Source organism: Nerophis lumbriciformis, linkage group LG21 (genome assembly GCF_033978685.3).
Source record: "Nerophis lumbriciformis linkage group LG21, RoL_Nlum_v2.1, whole genome shotgun sequence".
NCBI classification, from domain to species: domain Eukaryota; kingdom Metazoa; phylum Chordata; class Actinopteri; order Syngnathiformes; family Syngnathidae; genus Nerophis; species Nerophis lumbriciformis.
The window spans coordinates 5,490,001-5,512,594 of record NC_084568.2 but is presented as its reverse complement, the minus strand read 5'-3'; the positions used below and the strand labels follow the sequence as shown (position 1 = coordinate 5,512,594).

General features: G+C 37.0%; 1 protein-coding gene across 2 annotated transcripts in view; it reads right to left on the bottom strand.

The window, feature by feature from the left end:
* The window catches only part of nedd9 (neural precursor cell expressed, developmentally down-regulated 9), a 192,418-nt gene that overhangs the window by 164,213 nt on the left and 5,611 nt on the right, over positions 1-22,594 (bottom strand). For both annotated transcript variants that reach the window (XM_072915533.1, XM_072915532.1), the window contains one exon: positions 17,689-17,841. In XM_072915533.1, the coding sequence (XP_072771634.1) occupies positions 17,689-17,841 (153 nt within the window). The remainder of the gene's footprint in view (positions 1-17,688; positions 17,842-22,594) is intronic.

The window sequence follows — 22,594 nt, the reverse complement described above, 5'->3', positions numbered from 1 at the left end:
AGCGAGCTGAATGTAGATAAAAGTAGCGGAGTAAAAGTAGCGTTTCTTCTCTATAAATATACTCAAGTAAAAGTATGTTGCATTAAAACTACTCTTAGAAGTACAATTTATCCCAAAAGTTACTCAAGTAGATGTAACGGAGTAAATGTAGCGCGTTACTACCCACCTCTGGCAGTAGGGTTGTACGGTATACCGGTACTAGTATAGTATCGCGGTACTAATGAATCAAAAACAGTACTATACTCTGTTTGAAAAGTACCACTTCCCGGGCATGACGGCGCGTCGTCACGTCATGACATTGCTGGTTTTACGAGCAGAGGAGCATGTTCGGCAGCGCACAATCACAGAGTACTGACACGCAGACACAGTGTGTAGACAGAAAAGGGAGAATGGATGCATTTTGTCTTAAAAACTGATGATAAAGGTGAAGTTATAACACTGAAACGCCCTCAGAAAGAGGTGCTTTAAGACATGGCTAGCTAGTTAGCAGCGAACGTCCATCTGCAGTGTTTTAGCTTCTTCTAAATCACTAATCCTCGCCTCCATGGTGACAAATAAAGTGAGTTTCTTACAAGTATCATCCCTGCAGGACGAGGAATAGCTAAACATGCTTCACTAGGAGGATACAATAGCCCACTGGCGTCACTGCTAACAAAAGATAGCGTTCCTGAATGTAAACAAATGCCATGGGTGGATCTACACCTGACATCCACTGTAATGATACCAAGTACAAGAGCGTATCAAGACTTAGACTTCCTTTTATTATCTAGTATCTAGTCGATACTACTATGATTACATCAATATTTTTTATCATCACAAAATATATTTTCCTTTTTTTAAGATTCATATAACGTTTATAAACTCAGGAAATACGTCCCTGGACACATGAGGACTTAGAATATGACCAATGTATGATCCTGTAACTACTTGGTATCGGATCGATACCTAAATGTGTGGTATCATCCAAAACTAATATAAAGTATCCAAACAACAGAAGAATAAGTGATTATTACATTTTAACAGAAGTGTAGATAGAACATGTTAAAACAGAAAATAAGCAGATATTATCAGTAAATGAACAAGTAGATTAATAATACATTTTTACAGCTTGTCCTTTATCATTTTGACAAAATAATAGAATGCTAAATGACACAATATGTTACTGCATACGTCAGCAGACTAATTAGGAGCCTTTGTTTGTTTACTTACTACTAAAAGACAAGTTGGCTTGTATGTTCACTATTTTATTTGAGGACAAAATTGCAATAATAAACATATGTTTAATGTACCCTAAGATTTTTTGTTAAAATAAAGCCAATAATGCCATTTTTTGTGGTGCCCTTGATTTAGAAAAGTATTGAAAGGTATCGAAACACATTTTGGTACCGGTATCAAAATATTGATATCGGGACAACCCTAGTATGCAGTATGGATGTGAAGTATCCAATTTATTTTATTAGTATTTTTTGATTTTATATAATTCTTATGGTTCCTGTTTCACCTTGTGCTTGAAATCAAATGTTGTATTTATTTACAATGATAATTAAAAGGAAGTGCAATTTTTCTCTGTATTATAAAGCGTATTGTAGTGTAAACTTACACTCAAGTACATCACACGTTCACAGTTACACAATTCAACATGTCCGAAAAGCAGCAGGAAGAAGCCTTTTGTCATATTTCAGCAATTGCTGATGATTTTGTTCACTTTTTGCCAATTTACTATTTTGTAGTAATAAAAGAAATTAATGAAAAAGTGTACCGTAAAATTAAATAAATACATCAAGGAGTAAAACTTGATTGAAATAATAAATAGAGTATGTGAAAGATAAAACTGCCATATACGTGGTCTAATAAGCATAAATATGTATAATACATTCATCTACAAGGTGGTATGAAATATTTTGTATTAATATAATAATTCATTTCATGCAAGTATATTCATACAGTAATATGCAGGTGGACAGACTGACACTGTACTAATTGTTGCATTCTGCACAAACATAGATTGAAGCGAGACCCCAGGATGCAGAAACAGCAGGGGTAGCACAGGTAAAAATGTACCGAAAGGCCAAAAACCGAGGAAGCATTGGAAAAGCTATGCAGGAATTTGGTGCAAAGCAAATGATTGTCACGAAGGAGGCAAACAGGAAATGGAAACAAAAAGAAGAGCGCGAGACAGGAAATTAAATACAAATTCCAGGAACTAATAATAATTGGTGATTATAAGTAGGGATGTCCGATAATATCGGACTGCCGATATTATCAGCCGATAAATGCTTAAAAATGTAATATCGGAAATTATCAGTATCGGTTTCAAAAAGTAAAATTTATGACTTTTTAAAACGCCGCTGTGTACACGGACGTAGGGAGAAGTACAGAGCGACAATAAACCTTAAAGGCACTGCCTTTGCGTGCCGGCCCAATCACATAATATCTACGGCTTTCAGAGGTGGGTAGTAACGCGCTACATTTACTCCGTTACATCTACTTGAGTAACTTTTGGGATAAATTGTACTTCTAAGAGTAGTTTTAATGCAACATACTTTTACTTAAGTATATTTATAGAGAAGGAACGCTACTTTTACTCCGCTACTTTTATCTACATTCAGCAATCAATCAATCAAAAGTGTGAAGGAAAAAAGATACTTTTTTATTTCAACCGCACGAGGACGTTCCTGTCTTCACAATAAAAGTGCCGCTCCATCGCGCCTGCGCTTTCAAAACAAGAGTCTTCGAAAGCCAGCGCAAACAAGCTAGCAAGCTACGGAGTTTGACGCCAATATATTTCTTGTAAAGTGTATAAAAACGAATATGGAAGCTGGACAAATAAGATGCCAAAAACCCACCACTTTCATGTGGTATTAGACAGAAAGGTGGAACTTTTCTTCTCCTCCATTTGAAAACGTGGACGTTATCACAACTGTCTGATTACAATCAATGCAAGTCATCAGAATCAGGTAATACACCAACTTATATTGTTGTCTTCATGAAAGAAAGGAATCTATATGTTAAACATGCATGTATATTCATTAAAACACCTTTAACATGTAAACAAAAACAGCAAAATAAATACATATAAATTATATACTGTATATATCAATGTATATGTATGTATGTATGTATGTATATATATATATATATATATATATATATATATATATATATATATATGATATGAGGGTGTATGTTACTCATCAGTTACTCAGTACTTGAGTAGTTTTTTCACAACATACTTTTTACTTTTACTCAAGTAAATATTTGGGTGACTACTCCTTACTTTTACTTGAGTAATAAATCTGTAAAGTAACAGTACTCTTACTTGAGTACAATTTCTGGCTACTCTACCCACCTCTGACGGCTTTTCACACACACAAGTGAATGTATTCATACTTGGTCAACAGCCATACAGGTCACACTGAGGGTGGCCGTATAAACAACTTTAACACTGTTACAAATATGCGCCACACTGTGAACCCACACCAAACAAGAATGACAAACACATTTCGGGAGAACATCCGCACCGTAACACAACATAAACACAACAGAACAAATACCCAGAACCCCTTGCGGCACTAACTCTTCCTGGACGCTACAATATACACCCCCCCGCTACCCTCTACCCCCGCCCCCCCCCCCCCCCCCAACCCCGCCCACCTCAACCTCCTCATGCTCTCTCAGGGAGAGCATGTCCCAAATTCCAAGCTGCTGTTTTGAGGCATGTTAAAAAAAATAATGCACTTTGTGACTTCAATAATAAATATGGCAGTGCCATGTTGGCCTTTTTTCCATAACTTGAGTTGATTTATTTTGGAAAACCTTGTTACATTGTTTAATGCATCCAGCGAGGCATCACAACAAAATTAGGCATAATAATGTGTTCATTCCACGACTGTATATATCGGTATCGGTTGATATCGGAATCGGTAATAAAGAGTAGGACAATATCGTAATATCGGATATTGGCAATTATCGGACATCTCTAATCATAAGTAGGAATTTATATTTTATAGTGTGCATTTACATACCTGCCAGCTTTTGAAATCAGAAAAACCTAGTAGCCAGGGTCCAGGGGCCGCAGGCCCCGGTAGGTCCAGGACAAAGTCCTGGTGGGGGGTTCAGGGGGGCCGACGCAAAATTATTATTAGCATTCAGACAGGTTAAAATGTTGCTAAAACCATCACTTTTCTATCAGTCACAGTGACTTTTCAAAACAAAAATATTACAGCAAAAATCATATGGGTTGATTGACATGTTTATTCTGTAAGCTAACTTCAATAGTTTGAAATTATTTTGACAGTTAATGCCAGTTATCCTGTCAACCTTTCACAAGACTTCAATTTGTTAATTGAAAGTATAAACAGTATAAACACTTTTTACAGTAAACAAATGGTAAAACAGTACTAAACAATTCCATTAAAAAAAAAATTGGTGTCATTATTAACTTTCTGTCCAAGCTTGTATAATCTACTGCCTTGTTCAATTGTAAAAAATATTCTGTGCCTAAAATTCACATTTCTATCACAATTATCATACTGTAAACATGGTAAGCTAACTTCATTAAAATTAATAGTCCTGTCAATAGCATGGAATTACAATTCAAATGTAGTTTTTTTGTAAGCCTTTCAAAAGAATTCAAAATATGAAAAATTCATGAAAATTAATTTAAGCCATCAGACACTTGAAAAGTGGCACATCACATCTCTAATGTAATCATTTTAACTTTTCAACAGAAATAGCACTGCAAAAATATTAAGGACATACTTCTGTATTTTGGTAGTTATGCTGTCAACATTCAACAAGATTTCTTCAACTTGGACTTGAAAGCATAAATAGTATAAACACTTTTAACAGTATAACAGTACTAAACAATTCCAATAGATAACATTGGTGTCATTACCTTTTTGTTTGCTCAATTATTGCCTCCGTAAATAAAACTTCGGCATTTATCACATCCAAAGAATCTGTTTGGGCGACGAAAAACGTTGAAAGTTTTCCACTTGTATCGCTAGCAACGGCATTAGACTTGTGTTTTTTTGTCCCAACGTGGTCTTTTACATCGCTAATTCCTCCGTGTCCGATCGAAAAATCTTGTCTGCACAAGGTGAAATTCGCGTAGTTTTCACCCTTTTTGGAACGGATAATTATTCCCGGATAGGCTTTTGAATATTCTTCACGGAATGACTGCAGTTTTCTTTTCGGTTCAAGACTCGTTTGCGATTTTTCTCCGGCTGATTCCTTGATCGTTCGCTCGTTTGGAAACAATGGCCTCGTGCTTGGCAGCGGTGCTATAAATAGCCTCGCGCATGGCATTCGGAATGGCTCGATAGGAAGTTACGGAAAGCAGTGTCGATTGTCATTGTTGTTACGCGATTTCTTGAATAAAACTTAAAAAAAATTTTTTTTTTAATTAATGAAAAAACTTATTTTTTATCACTGCAACCGTAACCCGGAATAGGTTGATGAAAACCGTACTAATTACGGGAAAACCGGAGTAGTTGGCAGGTATGCATTTATTTTAGATTTGTATGAATTCATTGTATTATCAACTCCTTGTATTTGAGCTATATAGGCTCATTTTATCTTAATGTATCATTGATTATTCAAGGACTGAAATTCTTGACTTTGGAGCTATTTAACAGATGTTTTTGTACATTTATTATTTGATGATATCGGCGCCGTTTTCCCTAATGTTTGTGTGCGTGTGTGTGTGTAATTGTTTGTTGTTGTGCCTTACTGTCTATGCACTGTACACTGACGCTGGCTCACATCTGCACTTGCTTATTGTTAAAGAAAGTACTTGATTTATATAGAATACAGTTGCAAAAGTACTGCTACAGTCTGCATGGAAAAGGGAACACAACTTGGCGTGTCGTCTCCACTGATGCTCAACATGTTTTCCTATTTATCTACCTGGGGCTAAGCTACTTTTCACGAGCAGAGGGCAGGAATAATCATGTAAAAAAAAAAAAAAAAAGGGGTCACATTACCGCCGCCTCTACTGTAGCCGCTGCAGGCGAGCCAGCGCTCCATCTGACCTGATATAACCTGCCTGCAAAAAGCTCTCCTGAGATTTTTGTCGGTATTATTTTCTATTTTTCCCCTCCTGCTGCTCCCTCGTCCAGCATCACCCACGGACCTTCTTACTGCATCGCATTGTAAACAGAGCAGCAACAAAAAGTCTCTGTGTTTATTTGTCTGCTGTGGCGAGACCGTGACTGAAATCTGCAACACATGGAAAATATGAAGCCAGTATTGTCTGGATCACTCCATGTTCTGTTCATTTTATACAGCTGCTAATACACAGGTGTCAAACTCAAGGCCCGGGGACCACATCTGGCCCGCAAACACCTGGAAATGATATGTGTCAATAAAGTACTTACCGTATTTTCCGGAGCATAGGGCGCACCGGAATATAAGACGCACTACAGATGAATGGTCTATTTAAAAAAAATTAAAAAATATTTTTTTTCATTTATAAGGCGCACCGGATTATAGGGCGCATATAAAAAGGAGTCATATAATTATAATTTTTTTCTAAATTGAAAACATTTCCTTGTGGTCTACATAACATGTAATGGTGGTTCTTTGTTTAACTGCCATCTACTGGTCACACTTATCATTACACCATGTACCAAATAAAATTATTCGAGGTCGGTAAGCAAAACCAGAATTATTCCGAAATTTAGGCGCACCGGGTTATAAGGCGCACTATCAAGTTTCGAGAGAAAAAAAAGGGATTTTAAGTGAGCCTTATAGTCCACAAAATACGGTAATATGTTCTCACATAATGTAATAGATTTTTTTCCATTTTCCATCCATCCATTTTCTACTTTTAAACTTTCATAGTATCCATTATTGCAACAAATATTACAGTATATTATCATACTTTTCAAAAAATTGTCTAAATAAAAATAAATATCTGCTTGACTTATGATTTTACAGCAAACTACCCATCAAATTAACAAAAATTACAATACATTTTATAGTGTTCTTTACAGCACACTACTGTAAATTGAAAAAAACAAAAACAGTTTTGTGTTAAAATTCTGTTGACTGAGCTGCCATATTTTTACTGTAACATCTTGTTTTTAACGGTGTATTACTGTAAATGGAAAAACGATACATTTGTTTTTACGGTACGGAAAAACTGGCAGCTAAGTACTGTGCTGTTTTTCCATTCACAATATAATGTTGTAAAAAACAATATGAATTTAACACAGACATTCTGGCAACTAAGCTGACAGCTTATTCCGTAAAAAAACCCAAAAAACAGTGGTACTGTTTTTCCCTTTACCGTAAAATGTTGTAAAAATAAAAAAAACAACTATATTTTTCCGTAAAATTATGGCATTTAAGTACTGTGCTGTTTTTCCATTACCAATATAATGTTGTAAAAAACAATATCAATTTAACACAGACATTCTGGCAACTAAACTGCCAGCTTATTCCGTAAACCCCACCCGTAAAATGCAAAAAATAAAAAATAAATAAATAAAAATAAACTATATTTTTCCATAAAATTTTGGCAGCTAAGTGCTGTGCTGTTTTTCCATTACCAATATAATGTTGTAAAAACCAAAATCAATTTAACACAGACATTCTGGCAACTAAGCTGACAGCTTATTCCGTAAAAAAAAACAAAAAACAGTGGTACTGTTTTTCCCTTTACCGTAAAATGTTGTAAAAATTTAAAAAAAACAACTATATTTTCCGTAAAATTATGGCAGTTAAGTACTGTGCTGTTTTTCCATTACTAATATAATGTTGTAAAAACCAATATCAATTTATCACAGACATTCTGGCAACTAAACTGCCAGCTTATTCCGTAATCCCAACCCAAAAAAAAAACAGTGGTACTGTTTTTCCCTTTACCGTAAAAAGCAAAAAAATAAAATAAAAAATTAAAAATAAACTATATTTTTCCATAAAATTTTGGCAGCTAAGTACTGTGCTGTTTTTCCATTCACAATATAATGTTGTAAAAAACAATATGATTTTAACACAGACATTCTGGCAACTAAGCTGACAGCTTATTCCGTAAAAAAAAACAAAAAAACAGTGGTACTGTTTTTCCCTTTACCGTAAAATGTTGTAAAATTTAAAAAAAACAACTATATTTTTCCGTAAAATTTTGGCAGCTAAGTGCTGTGCTGTTTTTCCATTACCAATATAATGTTGTAAAAACCAAAATCAATTTAACACAGACATTCTGGCAACTAAACTGACATCTTATTCCGTAAAAGAAACCAAAAAACAGTGGTACTGTTTTTCCCTTTACCGTAAAATGTTGTAAAAATTTAAAAAAACAACTATATTTTCCGTAAAATTATGGCAGTTAAGTACTGTGCTGTTTTTCCATTACTAATATAATGTTGTAAAAACCAATATCAATTTATCACAGACATTCTGGCAACTAAACTGCCAGCTTATTCCGTAACCCCCACCCAAAAAAAACCAGTGGTACTGTTTTTCCCTTTACCGTAAAAAGCAAAAAAATAAAATAAAAAATAAAAAATAAACTATATTTTTCCATAAAATTTTGGCAGCTAAGTGCTGTGCTGTTTTTCCATTACCAATATAATGTTGTAAAAACCAAAATCAATTTAACACAGACATTCTGGCAACTAAACTGCCAGTTTATTCTATAAAAAAAACAAAAAAAACAGTGGTACTGTTTTTCCCTTTACCGTAATGTTGTAAAAAAGTAAAAAATAAACTATATTTTTCCCTAAAATTTTGGAAATGTAAAGTTTTTAGTGTAAAATCGACAGTCTACTTAAAATAATTTATATAATTAATAGTGAAATCCAGAGGCAAATTCATCCATTATTCGGCCATCTGATGACAGCCATAACTGCCATGTGGCCGTCAATGAAAACCAGTTTGACATCCCTGTACTAATCAGTGCTATTTCCATCTGTCATATTAATAAGCATCTTGTTTTAATCGCCCGAGCATTTCTTCACATATCTGTCCTTCCTTGTCTGCAGTCCCAACACCAAGTAGAGTTCTCCCAGCATTGTTTCTTGTCTACTTTATGACTCATGTGAGACAATTCAGTTGTACTGTGCCCCATTTCTTTATGTTTTTGTGTGTGTCGTGCAGCTATATTTCACTTTGACAGCCTGTGGTACAGCAGTACCGCCACACCCACACAATAACAACTCCTTTCAGGGATTATACTATACAACAGGATGTAGTTGACTCCAAACAATGAGGCTGACCTTTCACTCTCGGCTTGTTTGCATCATTTCATTGCCAGTGAATGAAGGCACAAGCAACTTGAGATCTTTTATTTCCCCCCGTCAATGGCTCAATGTCGAGGAAGGTATTTAAGGAAAACACAGCAAAATGTGTTTGTGCTGCAGAAATATGAGATAAAGCCCTGGGAAGACTATCCACACCAAACAAATGTTTTCACTTACATGATTGGTGATTATTATTATTCAAATTCATTATAATTTTTGGCATGAATAGTTTTTTGCCGGTGCGCCTCATTTCCTACTGTATAGGGTTGGCAAAAGTATCAATACTTCCATACCAACACACTACGGTTGTCCCGATACTAATATTTAAAATGTTTCTATTTTATTTATTTATTTTTGCGTAAGAAACATATGTTTAATGTACCCTAAGATGTTTTGTTAAAATAAAGCCAACAATGCCATTTTTTGTGGTCCCCTTTATTTAGAAAAGTATCGAAATACATTTTGGTACCAGTACCGGTACCAAAATATATATATATATATATTTTTATTTTTATTTAATTTTATTTATTTATTTATTTTTATTAAATCAACATAGAAAAAAAACACACGGGACATTATCTGGACTGGACCTGGTTTTTAAAAAAAAATCTTTAAAAGAAACTAATTTCAATTAAAAAACCTTTAAACGAAGCTAATTTCATTTACAACCAGGTCTGGTGAAGATAAGGTCCCTTTTTAAAATTTTTTTTTTTTTTTTAGATAAGATAAATAAATCTTTTCTTGGATAAAAAAGAAAGTAAAACAATATAAAAATAATTACATAAAGAAAAAAATAGTAATTAAATGAAAATGTTCGTGGACTAGCAGCACAATCAATCAAGTGTGCTTCAGGGACTGTGTTGTGTCCCTTGCAGAAGTGTTGTCCATGTTGTGGGAACCAGAATATTGGTAGCAGAAAGAAACAACCCCTTTTGTGTGAGTGGGTGTGTATGAGTGTGAATGGGGGAGGGAGGGTTTTTTTTTTTGGGTTGATGCAGTAGTTGAAAGTGTATCGTGTGTTTTTTTTCTATGTTGATTTAATAAAAATAAATAAATAAATAAAATAAAATAAAAATACAAATATATATATATATTTTGGTACCGGTACTGGTACCAAAATGTATTTCCATACTTTTCTAAATAAAGAGGACCACAAAAAATGGCATTATTGGCTTTATTTTAACAAAACATCTTAGGGTACATTAAACATATGTTTCTTATCGCAATTTTGTCCTTAAATAAAATAGTGAACATACGAGACAACCTGTCTTTTAGTAGTAGGTAAACAAACAAAGGCTCCTAATTTAGCTGCTGACATATGCAGTAACATATTGTGTCATTTATACACCTATTATTTTGTCAACATTACTAAGGACAAGCGGTAGAAAATTAATTATTAATCTACTTGTTCATTTACTGTTAATATCTGCTTATTTTCTTTTTTAACATGTTCTATCTACATTTCTGTTCAAATGTAATACTCACTTTGTATACTTTACATTTGTTTCGATGATACCACAATTTTGGGTATCGATCCGATACCAAGTACCGTATTTTCCGCACTATTAGCCGCACCTAAAAACCACAAATTTACTCAAAAGCTGACAGTGCGGCTTATAACCCGGTGCGCTTTATATATGGATTAATATTAAGATTCATTTTCATAAAGTTTCGGTCTCGCAACTACGGTAAACAGCCGCCATCTTTTTTCCCTGTAGAAGAGGAAGTGCTTCTTCTTCTACGCAAGCAACCGCCAAGGTAAGCACCCGCCCCCATAGAACAGGAAGCGCTTCTTCTTCTACTGTAAGCAACCACCCGCCCGCGTAGAAGAAGAAGAAGCGCGCGGATATTACGTTTCATTTCCTTTGTGTGTTTACATCTGTAAAGACCACAAAATGGCTCCTACTAAGCGACAGGTTTCCGGTTCATGAAAAGACGCAATCTCTCCATCCGCACACGGACTACTATTTCACAGCAACTGCCTAAAGACTTTCAAGAAAAGCTGGCTACTTTCCGTGCATATTGTAAAAACAAGATAGCTGAAAAAAAGATCCGGCCAGAGAACATTATCAACATGGACGAGGTTCCACTGACTTTTGATATTCCTGTGAACCGCACTGTGGATACAACGGGAGCACGTACGGTGAATATTCGCACCACAGGGAATGAGAAGTCATCCTTCACTGTGGTTCTAGCTTGCCATGCTAATGGCCAGAAACTTCCACCCATGGTGATATTCAAAAGGAAGACCTTGCCAAAAGAGACCTTTCCAGCCGGCGTCATCATAAAAGCTAACTCGAAGGGATGGATGGATGAAGAAAAGATGAGCGAGTGGTTAAGGGAAGTTTACGCGAAGAGGCCGGGTGGCTTTTTTCACACAGCTCCGTCCATGTTGATATACGACTCCATGCGCGCCCACATCACGCTGGTTTTTAATATATTATTAAAGTTTGACTGACCTATCTGACTGTTTTTTTGACATTCCCTTTAGCGCAGTTAGATGCGGCTTATAACACGGGGCGGCTTATAGGTGGACAAAGTTTTGAAATATGCCGTTCATTGAAGGCGCGGCTTATAACCCAGGGCGCCTTATGGTGCGGAAAATACGGTATTTACATGATCATACATTGGTCATCATTTAAGTCCTCATGTGTCCAGGGACTTAAATTCTGAGTTTATAAACATAATATAAATTTGAAAAAAAAAGAAAAAAAGATTGTGATGCCAAAACATATAGATGTAATCATAGTAGTATCGACTAGATATGCACCTGTACTTGGTATCATTACAGTGGATGTTAGGTGTAGATCCACCCATGGTGTTTGTTTACATTGTGACGCCGGTGAGCTACGGTGTGTAGTGAAACATGTTTAGCTATTCCTCGTCCTGCAGGGATGATACTTGTAAGAAACTGACTTTATTTGTCGCCATGGAGGCGAGGATTAGTGATTTAGAAGTAGCTAAAACACTGCAGACTGCGGCCGGACGTTAGCTGCTAGCTAGCTAGCCATGTTTTAAAGCACCTCTTCCTGAGGGCGTTTCAGTGTTATAGCTTCACCTTTATCGTCAGTTTTTAAGCCAAAATGCGTCCATTCTCCCTTTTCTGTCTACACACTGTGTCTGCTTGTTAGTACTCTGTGATTGTGCGCTGCCGAACATGCTCCTCTGCTTGTTAAACCAGCAATATCATGACATGACGACGCGCTGTCATGCCAGTTAAAAAAACAGGGGGAGCGGGGACAGGTACTTTTTAGAGGCGGTATAGTACCAAATATGATTCATTATTACCGTACAACCAACCCGACAACACACAGAAAATACATCGATACCTGTTTTTCCTGGTATCGACAACCACCAATGCCACCTGTAGCTGCAGTCTTGCGTATTGTTCTAACATGAATATTAGCATCTAACGAAGCTCTACGCTTCTAGGGATTCCCTTTTTACCAAACAGACTAATATTAAGAAAATGAACAATACAGTAATATAACGATCATGTCTGTAAATAAATAAAACATGTAGACCCAATTAATTCAAATCTCCCCTGACACCTCATTTACTGGCTTGAAGATCAGAAAGGAGTCGGTTCACCGTAGAAATGAGTAGTTGTTGAACTCAACAACGATTACTTTTGATATTCTGACTAAATATAGTAAACACCAGACAGGCTAGTTACACAGGGTTAAAACATGCAATTTCCTGTTCAATGCAAAATAGGCTTCAAAATAAAGGCATGCTGGTATTAACCACAGCAACTACTAAAATGCACACATTTATTTATTATTATTGATAGTTGGCTAATAAAGACACTTACATCATGTTTTGCCTTCATTATAACTTTACATTTTTTGCGGCTCCAGACATATTTTTTTTTTTGGTCCAATATGGCTCTTTTAACATTTTGGGTTGCTGACCCCTGGCCTATCAGGACCTATATGCTTTGTTTTGAATGCCTTGTTCCTCATTAAGCAAATTTTACCTGCACATCGCTATACCCGTCTCTGCATCCTGGGGTTACGCCAACAATGCCAAGCCCCATCTTGACAATTTAGCTACATGGTAGGCTCTAAAGCAGGGGTGCTCACACTTTTTCTGCAGGCGAGCTACTTTTCAATTGATCAAGTCGTGGGGATCTACCTCATTCATATATATAATTTATATTTACTTATTTATGAAATATATGTTTTTGTTAACAAGTTAAAAGGTGTTTAATGATAATACAAGCATGTTTAACACATATAGTTAATATTGTTCATAAGTTAAAGCTGTTTAAAGATAATACAAGCATGTTTAACACATAGATTCCTTTCTTTCATGAAGACAAGAATATAAGTTGGTGTATTACCTGATTCTGATGACTTGCATTGATTGGAATCAGACAGTGGTGCTGATAACGTCCGCATTTTCGAATGGAGGAGAAAAAAAGTCCTCCTTTCTGTCCAATACCACATGAAAGTGGTTGGTTTTTGGCATCTTATTTGTCCAGCTTCCGTACTCCTTTGTATACACTTTACAAGAAATACATTGTCGGCAAACTCCGTAGCTTGCTAGCTTGTGCACGCCAGCTTTCTGAGACTCTTATTTTGTTAGCGCAACTGTGCAGTCGGTCTTTGGAGTTTTGACGGCAGGTACGGCGCCAGAGTCTGTTGAAATAAAGTGTTTCTCGCCTTCCAGTCGGTAATTTTAATGAGCTGGCAGCAGCCAGCGTCATCTCAGAAGACCCTCGGGTGCCGTGAATGTCAATCAAGTGACGAAAGTGACGTCATAGTGAAGATTTATGATCGCTCATTTTTAGGACTATTTTTTTAATGCCTAGCTGGTGATCGACTGACACACCCTCCGAGATCGACCGGTAGCTCGCGATCGACGTAATGAGCACCCCTGCTCTAAAGGTTATAAACAGCATAATTTCTGCAGTCGATGCTAGCCCTCCACAACAGACATATTGGTGAGTTAATCATGGAAGGCAAATTACAAAACCCCAAGTTTGTACATGTCATTCCATTCAACCGCCTGTCTGCCAAAACTGTAAGGCATCCCTCACAAAAGTCAAAGGCAGAACTGTTTCACGTCTGCGTGGCCCCTCTGAGCACATCAAATCCAGAGTCCCGAGCAGCAGAGAAATGGGTCAAGGCAGCTGCTTCCTAACCGGCAAAACTCTGCCAGACTACAATCCCCCCGGCATGAAAACCCCTCAAACCTTTTCCACTCCTGCCACGGTTGACTTGGAGCTCCAGTGTCTTCTAAATCTGTTCTCGACTTTGTCAAAGGCAAGGAAAAAAATAAAAATAAATGAAATATTAGTTTGTGCTTCCACGGGAGAGAGTGGATTGAGAGATTGGGATTAGTACCTGGCCCCCTGCTGTGCTTACATCTGTTTTTTTTTTTTTTTTTAAACAATCAACCACATGCTGCTTTTTTTAAGGACTTGTTCAGACTCCAACATGTTCTTTTCACGGACTGATTCTTGTATTCCTTCTGTAGCTTCTCCATTATCTCCAATTTATTTCAAAAATGCTCAAACCGAGCTCGAAATTAATTTCTCTTCCAAAACACTTCCTGCTTCCTGGCGTGTGCTGCAGCTGATTGTCAGAACCCCGAGTGGAACATAACGAGGAGGGGTCATATGACAATGCCAGTACGGTTAGATGGGATATAAAACGCATTCCCAAGCCTTTTTTAAAAAGGGCCTCATGATTTTTTTCCACATTTAAATCACTTCTTTGTGGTCTACATAACATGTAATGGTGGTTCTTTGGTCGAAATGTTGCATAGATGATGTTTTACAGATCATCTTCAAGCTGCTTTCTGACCGTTTCTTTAGGATGCGCCGATTTGTGGGCGGTCTTATTGACATGCCTCCACTTGGACTGCGTCTTCTTGCGGTCAGTTTTTAGTGCTTCCATATGGAGTCTACTGACAGATATAAGTTCAAACTATACTCTACTTTGTATTAGAAATGGCAAAAGCGGAGGTTGACAAAATAGAATGAAAAATGCTCATTCTATTTTGTCAACATTATGAGGGACAAGCTGTAATTGTGTTTATTATTAATCTAATTGTTCATTTACTGTTAATATCTGCTAATTTTCCGTGTCAACATGTTCTATCTACACTTCTGTTAAAATGTAATAGTAGGGATGTCCCGATCCGATATTTGGATCGGATCGGCCGCCGATATTTGCCAAAAAATGCGTATCGGCAAGGCATGGGAAAATGCCGATCCAGATCCAGTTTAAAAAAAAAACTCTGGTCCGTGTTTTTCAGCGCGCCGACTTAAATAATACATGCCACTTTTCTGCTGCTCCCTAATTTCCGTTCCGCATTTTCCAGCACACCTTCAACACATCCACAGGTCTGTGGATTCTCACGCAGTTGCTTTTAGCTGCTGGCATTACACGACAGGCTCTTCTCACTCTTTCCTGTGTCTCCCTCTCACAGACAGCAAGCGCACCTTCTTACACACGTCACATCATACGTCACATACGTATACGCCCTTTCCCAGCAGGGAGGTAGCAGCATGGCTAACGTTAGCTGTGATGCTAGCGCAGCTGTGTGACCAACGTTCCCTCTAAGGTGCGCGCCTGTGCAATTGCGCACTGCTCAAACGTCCTCTGCGCACAGCAATTATATGCCACGCACAAAATCAAAAACAAAAATAAGCGCATAACAATTTTCGACACACGGACACGACAGAGAAAACAGTTTTCGTCATCATTGTTCAAATATTGTAACGTCTGTCGAGACGCTTATCTCCGTTCGGTGCCACACGCCCACACCATCAAAATGCCGAGGCAAACATTTCCAGATCAACACCGTATGAAAAAAATAGTGATTTTTTTAGTTGTGATTTCCTTCTCTGCATGAAAGTTGAAAAGTAGCATATATTAATGCAGTATGAAGAAGAATGTTTTAATGTAGACACATAGAATCATCATACTGCTGTGATTATATGCATCAAGTGTACATTCAAGGCTAAGGCAAAATATTGAGATATATATCGTGTATCGCAATATGGCCTTAAAATATCGCGATATTAAAAAAAGGCCATATCGCTCAGTCCTAGTTCAATGATGCCATTTCTGTTTGTCATGTATAATTTTGTCTATTTTGTGTTTATCCTTGAATAAACAGGTCAGTTTCTTGTTACCAACCATTGTGTATTATTCAAACTCCCCTAATTCAGCTGGCTAGTTGTTATCAAGAGTACTAAAACCCTTTTCAAAATGATTCTGACAACTAAGTAGGCTAAATAACTTTCAACTTTAATACATGCTCGGATAGGCCAGTATCGGTATCGGATCGGAAGTGCAAAAACAATATCGGTATCAGATCGGAAGTGCAAAAACCTGGATCGGGACATCCCTATGTAATAGTCACTTATTCTTCTGTTGTTTGGATACTTTACATTAGTTTTGGATGATACCAAATGGTCATATTCAAAGTCCTCATGTGTCCAGGGACATATTTACCGTATTTTTCGGAGTATAAGTCGCACCGGAGTATAAGTCGCACCTGCCGAAAATGCATAATAAAAAAGGAAAAAAACATATATAAGTCGCACTGGAGCCCGGCCAAACTATGAAAAAAACTGCGACTTATAGTCCGAAAAATACGGTACTGAGTTTATAAACATAATATGAAATTTAAAAAAAGGAAAAAAGATTTTGTGACGATAAAAAATATCGATGTAATCATAGTGGTATAGACTAGATACGCTATTGTACTTGGTATCATTACATGGATGTTAGGTGTAGATCCACCCATGGCGTTTGTTTGATTGATTGATTGAAGCTTTTATTAGTAGATTGCACAGTACAGTACATATTCCGTACAATTGACCACTAAATGGTAACACCCCAATACGTTTTTCAACTTGTTTAAGTCGGGGTCCACTTAAATCTGTTAGCTATTGTATCCTCCTACGGTGTGTAGTGAAGCATGTTTAGCTATTCCTCGTCCTGCAGGGATGATACTTGTAAGAAACTGACTTTATTTGTCGCCATGGAGGCGAGGATTAGTGATTTAGAAGTAGCTAAAACACTGCAGACTGCGGATGGATGTTCGCCGCTAGCTAGCTAGCCATGTCTTAAAGCACTTCTTCCTGAGGGCGTTTCAGTGTTATAACTTCACCTTTATCGTAAATTTTTAAGCCAAAATGCGCCCGTTCTCCCTTTTCTGTCTACACACTGTGTCTGCTTGTAAGTACTCTGTGATTGTGTGCTGCCGAACATGCTCCTCTGCTCGTAAAACCAGCAATGTCACAATGTGACGACGCACCGTCATGCCCAGGAACCGGAACTTTTCAAACAGAGTATAGTACCGTTTTTGATTCATTAGTACCGCGATAATATACTAGTACCGGTATACCGTACAACCCTAGCTCCGGACGCTGAGAGACTTTTGTGTATCAAAATAGACATCAAAACATGCAACTTACTGTATTGTAGAACTCCTTTGTTGAGGATGCTGCGGACCAATCATTGACATGTTTGTGTACAGATTGGGAATCCCCTTCAGCCTCCAGCTTGCAACAGGGGTCAGTGACACCATCACGGAGCAGAAATGAGGTCAAATGACACAAATGGGACCACTAGAAAAGACAGACAGGCGACATGAGCTGTTTCCTACCACACGTTTGTTGTAAACACCAGGTTATCATATCCTCCTGGGAACCAGTGTCCCCTGCAGTGGACATTTGTTTATGGTCTATTTCTTATTGTCAAAGCTACACATTTTGGAAGATAAATAACCTCGATGTCTATAAATGACTACGGCAGTAATTTAAGTAAGCAGATCCAATACATAAAGACTGATATTTAACTGATTCGGCAAAATATTTGCTTGTGCAGATGGACCTAATAAGCCGGGTGGGTGTTGTCGGAGGCAGATATTTACATATATCCGAATTTAAGTTGTACTTCTTCCATTTCTTTGTCATATTTGAAAACAGCTCGTGTTTTCCATTTCTTCTCTTGATGCTCTGTCAGCAAGTATACTGTGTGTGTTAACCTTGAGTTCTTTGGAATGTGTTTTGACTAGCATTTGTTTTGTCTACAGAGATGGGACGAGAGAGAGGGTGGTGGGATCGGGAAGACAGACCATTTTGGGAGGCGCAATAGAATGTTCTAGGGTTAGACTGGTCTCAATCAATGTATATTGGCAAAGCTTTGAGAATATACAACAAAATACCTATTCTGTCTCTGGTGGTTTTTCAACTCAGCTTTAAGTGTCGGAAAGAACTTGGGAGCGAATTGTGACTTGAATTCCCTGGGAGGAACAACTGGTCCAAAACGCAACAGTGTATAGTAGGGTTGTCAAAAGTATCATACCAAGAGGCAAAAAATACCTGCTTTTTTAGCATCATGAGTACCAAATACTGCACAACACTTCCGTGTCAATTCTCTGTGTCAGCGCCAAAAAAGAAGGCCTTCTCTCTTAAAAAAATTAGCCAGTGTTTCCCATATACCGTATTTCCGGACTATAAGCCGCACCAGCATATAAGCCGCATCCACTTAATTTTAGAAAAACATTTTTTTCATATATTAGGCCGCAGATAGTAAAATGAGAGATTTGCATAGAAAAATGTTGTAAATGTTTATTTACATACTGTAATTGTTTCTAAATGGCGCCTATAACACGGCAGTAAAACGGCTGATAAAACAAAACAGAAAAATCGATGTCTTTATTCTTCCTTTATGAGATAATTAAGATTTTCTCCTTTTTAAATATGTATGAAGATATTATACGTATTATAGATTCTTTGCAAACAGAGTTTGAGCATTTTTTTTTTTTAATAGTGGATCATTTTAGTACATTGCTTGATACATACCATAATTTAAGATGTTAGCGAAGTAAAATCCATAGATTAGCCGCACTTTTCAAAGCATGGAAAAAAGCAGTAGGTTATTAAATTGTCCGGAAATTAAAGTATTATTTGTGGAAGCTTGTCGCGAATTTGGCGCTGCCGGTTCAACCTCGCTCATAAACAAATGATAACGCACTTTTTGTGTGTTTTTTACGCATTAAAATCAGAAAGGACGCGCATTTCCGGAACTCCGCACGTTCCCGGGACGCAGATTTAAAAAAATGTTTTTTACCGACCCTGCATTCTCCGGCTTTTTTTTTTAGCGATTATCGCTTTCCGCCGGTGTTTTGCTTTGTTTATATTTGCCAGGTCAAATTTCCGCCCCTGTTCATTGCGTTTTTATTGATCGACTTCAAAGTAATGAACTTTCCGGTACAATTTCTTAAATTTTGATTCGCTGAAAGTTTTATCAATCACAAATACTGCATTTCCGGTATTGGGGCTCCCGCGTGTTGTTGTTTTCGTCATGGTGAGCAATAAACCCAAGAAGCGACGCTTCAATGAAAAGTGGCTTCAGTAGCGAGGAGTGAATGAATGTTTATAACTGAATAAATTACACCCATCCATTTTCTACCGCTTGTCTCGTTCGGGGTCATGCCTCTCTCAGCTGCACATGCATAAAAATGTGTTTTCTTTTGTATAACTTTTTTAATTAATTGAGTAACATTTATGACAAATGTTAGAATAATTATGTATATATTATCACACAACTCTTATGCTTAAAGGTCGTTGCTATAGTTATTATCAATTGTGCTGAAGTTGTATTTTTCTATGTGTGCAAAGCTGGCAATCCAAAAGATTGCAAGTCGTCTCGTATCAGTGTTGTGTCCAGACTCAGCCTGCTGACTGCCAAGGCCGAACATCGAGTACCGTGACGCAGACAGAGCAGAGACAAGGCGATATCACGAGTGTCAGCACATTTGCATTTCTAGTCATATATTGTGTCTAACTGTGGTTGCTGAGATTACCCCACCTCCTTCAGCAGCAGCTTCAGTGATGTAACCAGGGACCTCCCAAATAAACAGAGGAAGCACATGGGCTGGACTTTAGAGCGTAGTTTGGATCTGTAACTAGAGTACAGCCCAAAAAACGTCTCTCCTCAATTGAGCAAAATTTAACTCTGTCTCTGCATGATTCCTTGCTTCTTGTCTCTTTAATACAGGGGTGCTCACACTTTTTCTGCAGGCGAGCTACTTTTCAATTGATCAAGTCGTGGGGATCTACCTCATTCATATATATAATTTATATTTACTTATTTATGAAATATATGTTTTTGTCAACAAGTTAAAGGTGTTTAATGATAATGCAAGCATGTTTAACACATATAGTTAATATTGTTAAAAAATTAAAGGTGTTTAATGATAATACAAGTATGTTTAATAAATATAGTTAATATTGTTAACAAGTTAAAGGTGTTTAATGATAATACAAGAATGTTTAATACATATAGTTAATATTGTTAACAAGTTAAAGGTGTTTAAAGATAGTACAAGCATGTTTAACACATATAGTTAATATTGTTACAAGTTAAAGGTGTTTAAAGATAATACAAGCATGTTTAACACATATAGATTCCTTTCTTTCATGAAGACAATATAAGTTGGTGTATTACCTGATTCTGATGACTTGCATTGATTGGAATCAGATAGTGGTGCTGATAATGTCCGCATTTTCGAATGGAGGAGAAAAAAAGTCCTCCTTTCTGTCCAATACCACATGAAAGTGGTTGGTTTTTGGCATCTTATTTGTCCAGCTTCCGTACTCCTTTGTATACACTTTACAAGAAATACATTGTCGGCAAACTCCGTAGCTTGCTAGCTTGTGCACGCCAGCTTTCTGAGACTCTTATTTTGGCAGCGCAGGCAGGATGAAGCAGAGCTTTTATTGTGCAACTGTGCAGTCGGTCTTTGGAGTTTTGACGACAGGTACGGCGCCAGAGTCTGTTGAAATAAAGTGTTTCTCGCCTTCCAGTCGGTAATTTTAATGAGCTGGCAGCAGCCAGCGTCATCTCAGAAGACCCTCGGGTGCCGTGAATGTCAATCAAGTGACGAAAGTGACGTCATAGTGAAGATTTATGATCGCTCATTTTTAGGACTATTTTTTTAATGCCTGGCTGGTGATCGACTGACACACCCTGCGCGATCGACCGGTAGCCCGCGATCGACGTAATGAGCACCCCTGCTTTAATAGATGTCATCAGTGTTTGAACCTGACACAACTTTTTTCCAAAAAACGATATAGAAAGTGAGATATAACAAGATAATGCACACATTGATCATTTGTTTTCAAAACGGTTACAAAAAAGTGGGACCCCATTTTTATGACTTGATGGTTGTCCCTAGGACCCCATTTTGAAATTTCCTAGCGCCAACAATGTAATGGAAGTGTGGCAGTGTAGCATCACTGTCGGTGCGGCGTAACTCCACTTCACAACGCGCCTGCTTTACAAGAGAATAAGATGTAGCAGAAATGATATGCTGTACAATTTAGTCACTAATCAGCGAGAAGAGGTACGCATTAAAAGTGAAAGAGGTGCATCTTGCATCAAGCATGTATTCGGTAATCATAATAGAAAGCAAAACAGTCACAAAAGTGAGAGCAAAGCCCAGGAAGTGTGCATAACCACAGAGAACATCCAGATAAGTGCAAACCAACTTTAATCGCATCTATAGGTGCTAAAAAAACATGTACTAATTTCACCAGGGAGGCCTGGGGTACATTTGCTGAAAACAGCTCTTTTTTATGGGCCCGTAGCACATTCTAGAAATAGAATAAGCAAAAAAGAAACCCAGTCTCAAAGGGAGAATAGAGCAAAAAGGCTTAAAGTGATTAAAAAAAAAAAGGCTTAAATAACGAATACAAATAGAAAGATTTTTTATTGAATGTATGTTTTGGGGTTTTTATTTTTATTTTTTATTTGAACACCGCTGCTGTTCTTTTTAGAAGGTAAAATAGTTATTTATGAGCATATTTATAAGTACAGTATTATTTGCTTTGACATATTGTCTGGGGGGTTAGAGGTCACTGTTCTTTTTTCGAGGGTTGTCCCGATACCAATATTTTGGTATACCAAAATGTATTTTGATACTTTTCTATATAAAAAGGGAGCCAAAAAAAATGGCATTATTGTCTTTATTTTAACAAAATGTCTTAAGGTACATTAAACATGTTTCTTACTGCAATCAAAGAACAATTTTGTCCTTAAATAAAATAGTGAACATACTAGACAACTTGTCTTTTAGTAGTAAGTAAACAAACAAAGGCTCCTAATTAGTCTGCTGACGTATGCAGTAACATATTGTGTCATTTATACACCTATTATTTTGTCAAAATTATGAGGGACAAGCTGTAAAAATGGATTGTTAATCCACTTCTTCACTTACTGTTAATATCTGCTTATTTTCCGTTTCAACATGTTCTATCTACACTTCTGTTAAAATGTAATAATCACTTATTCTTCTGTTTGGATACTTTACAT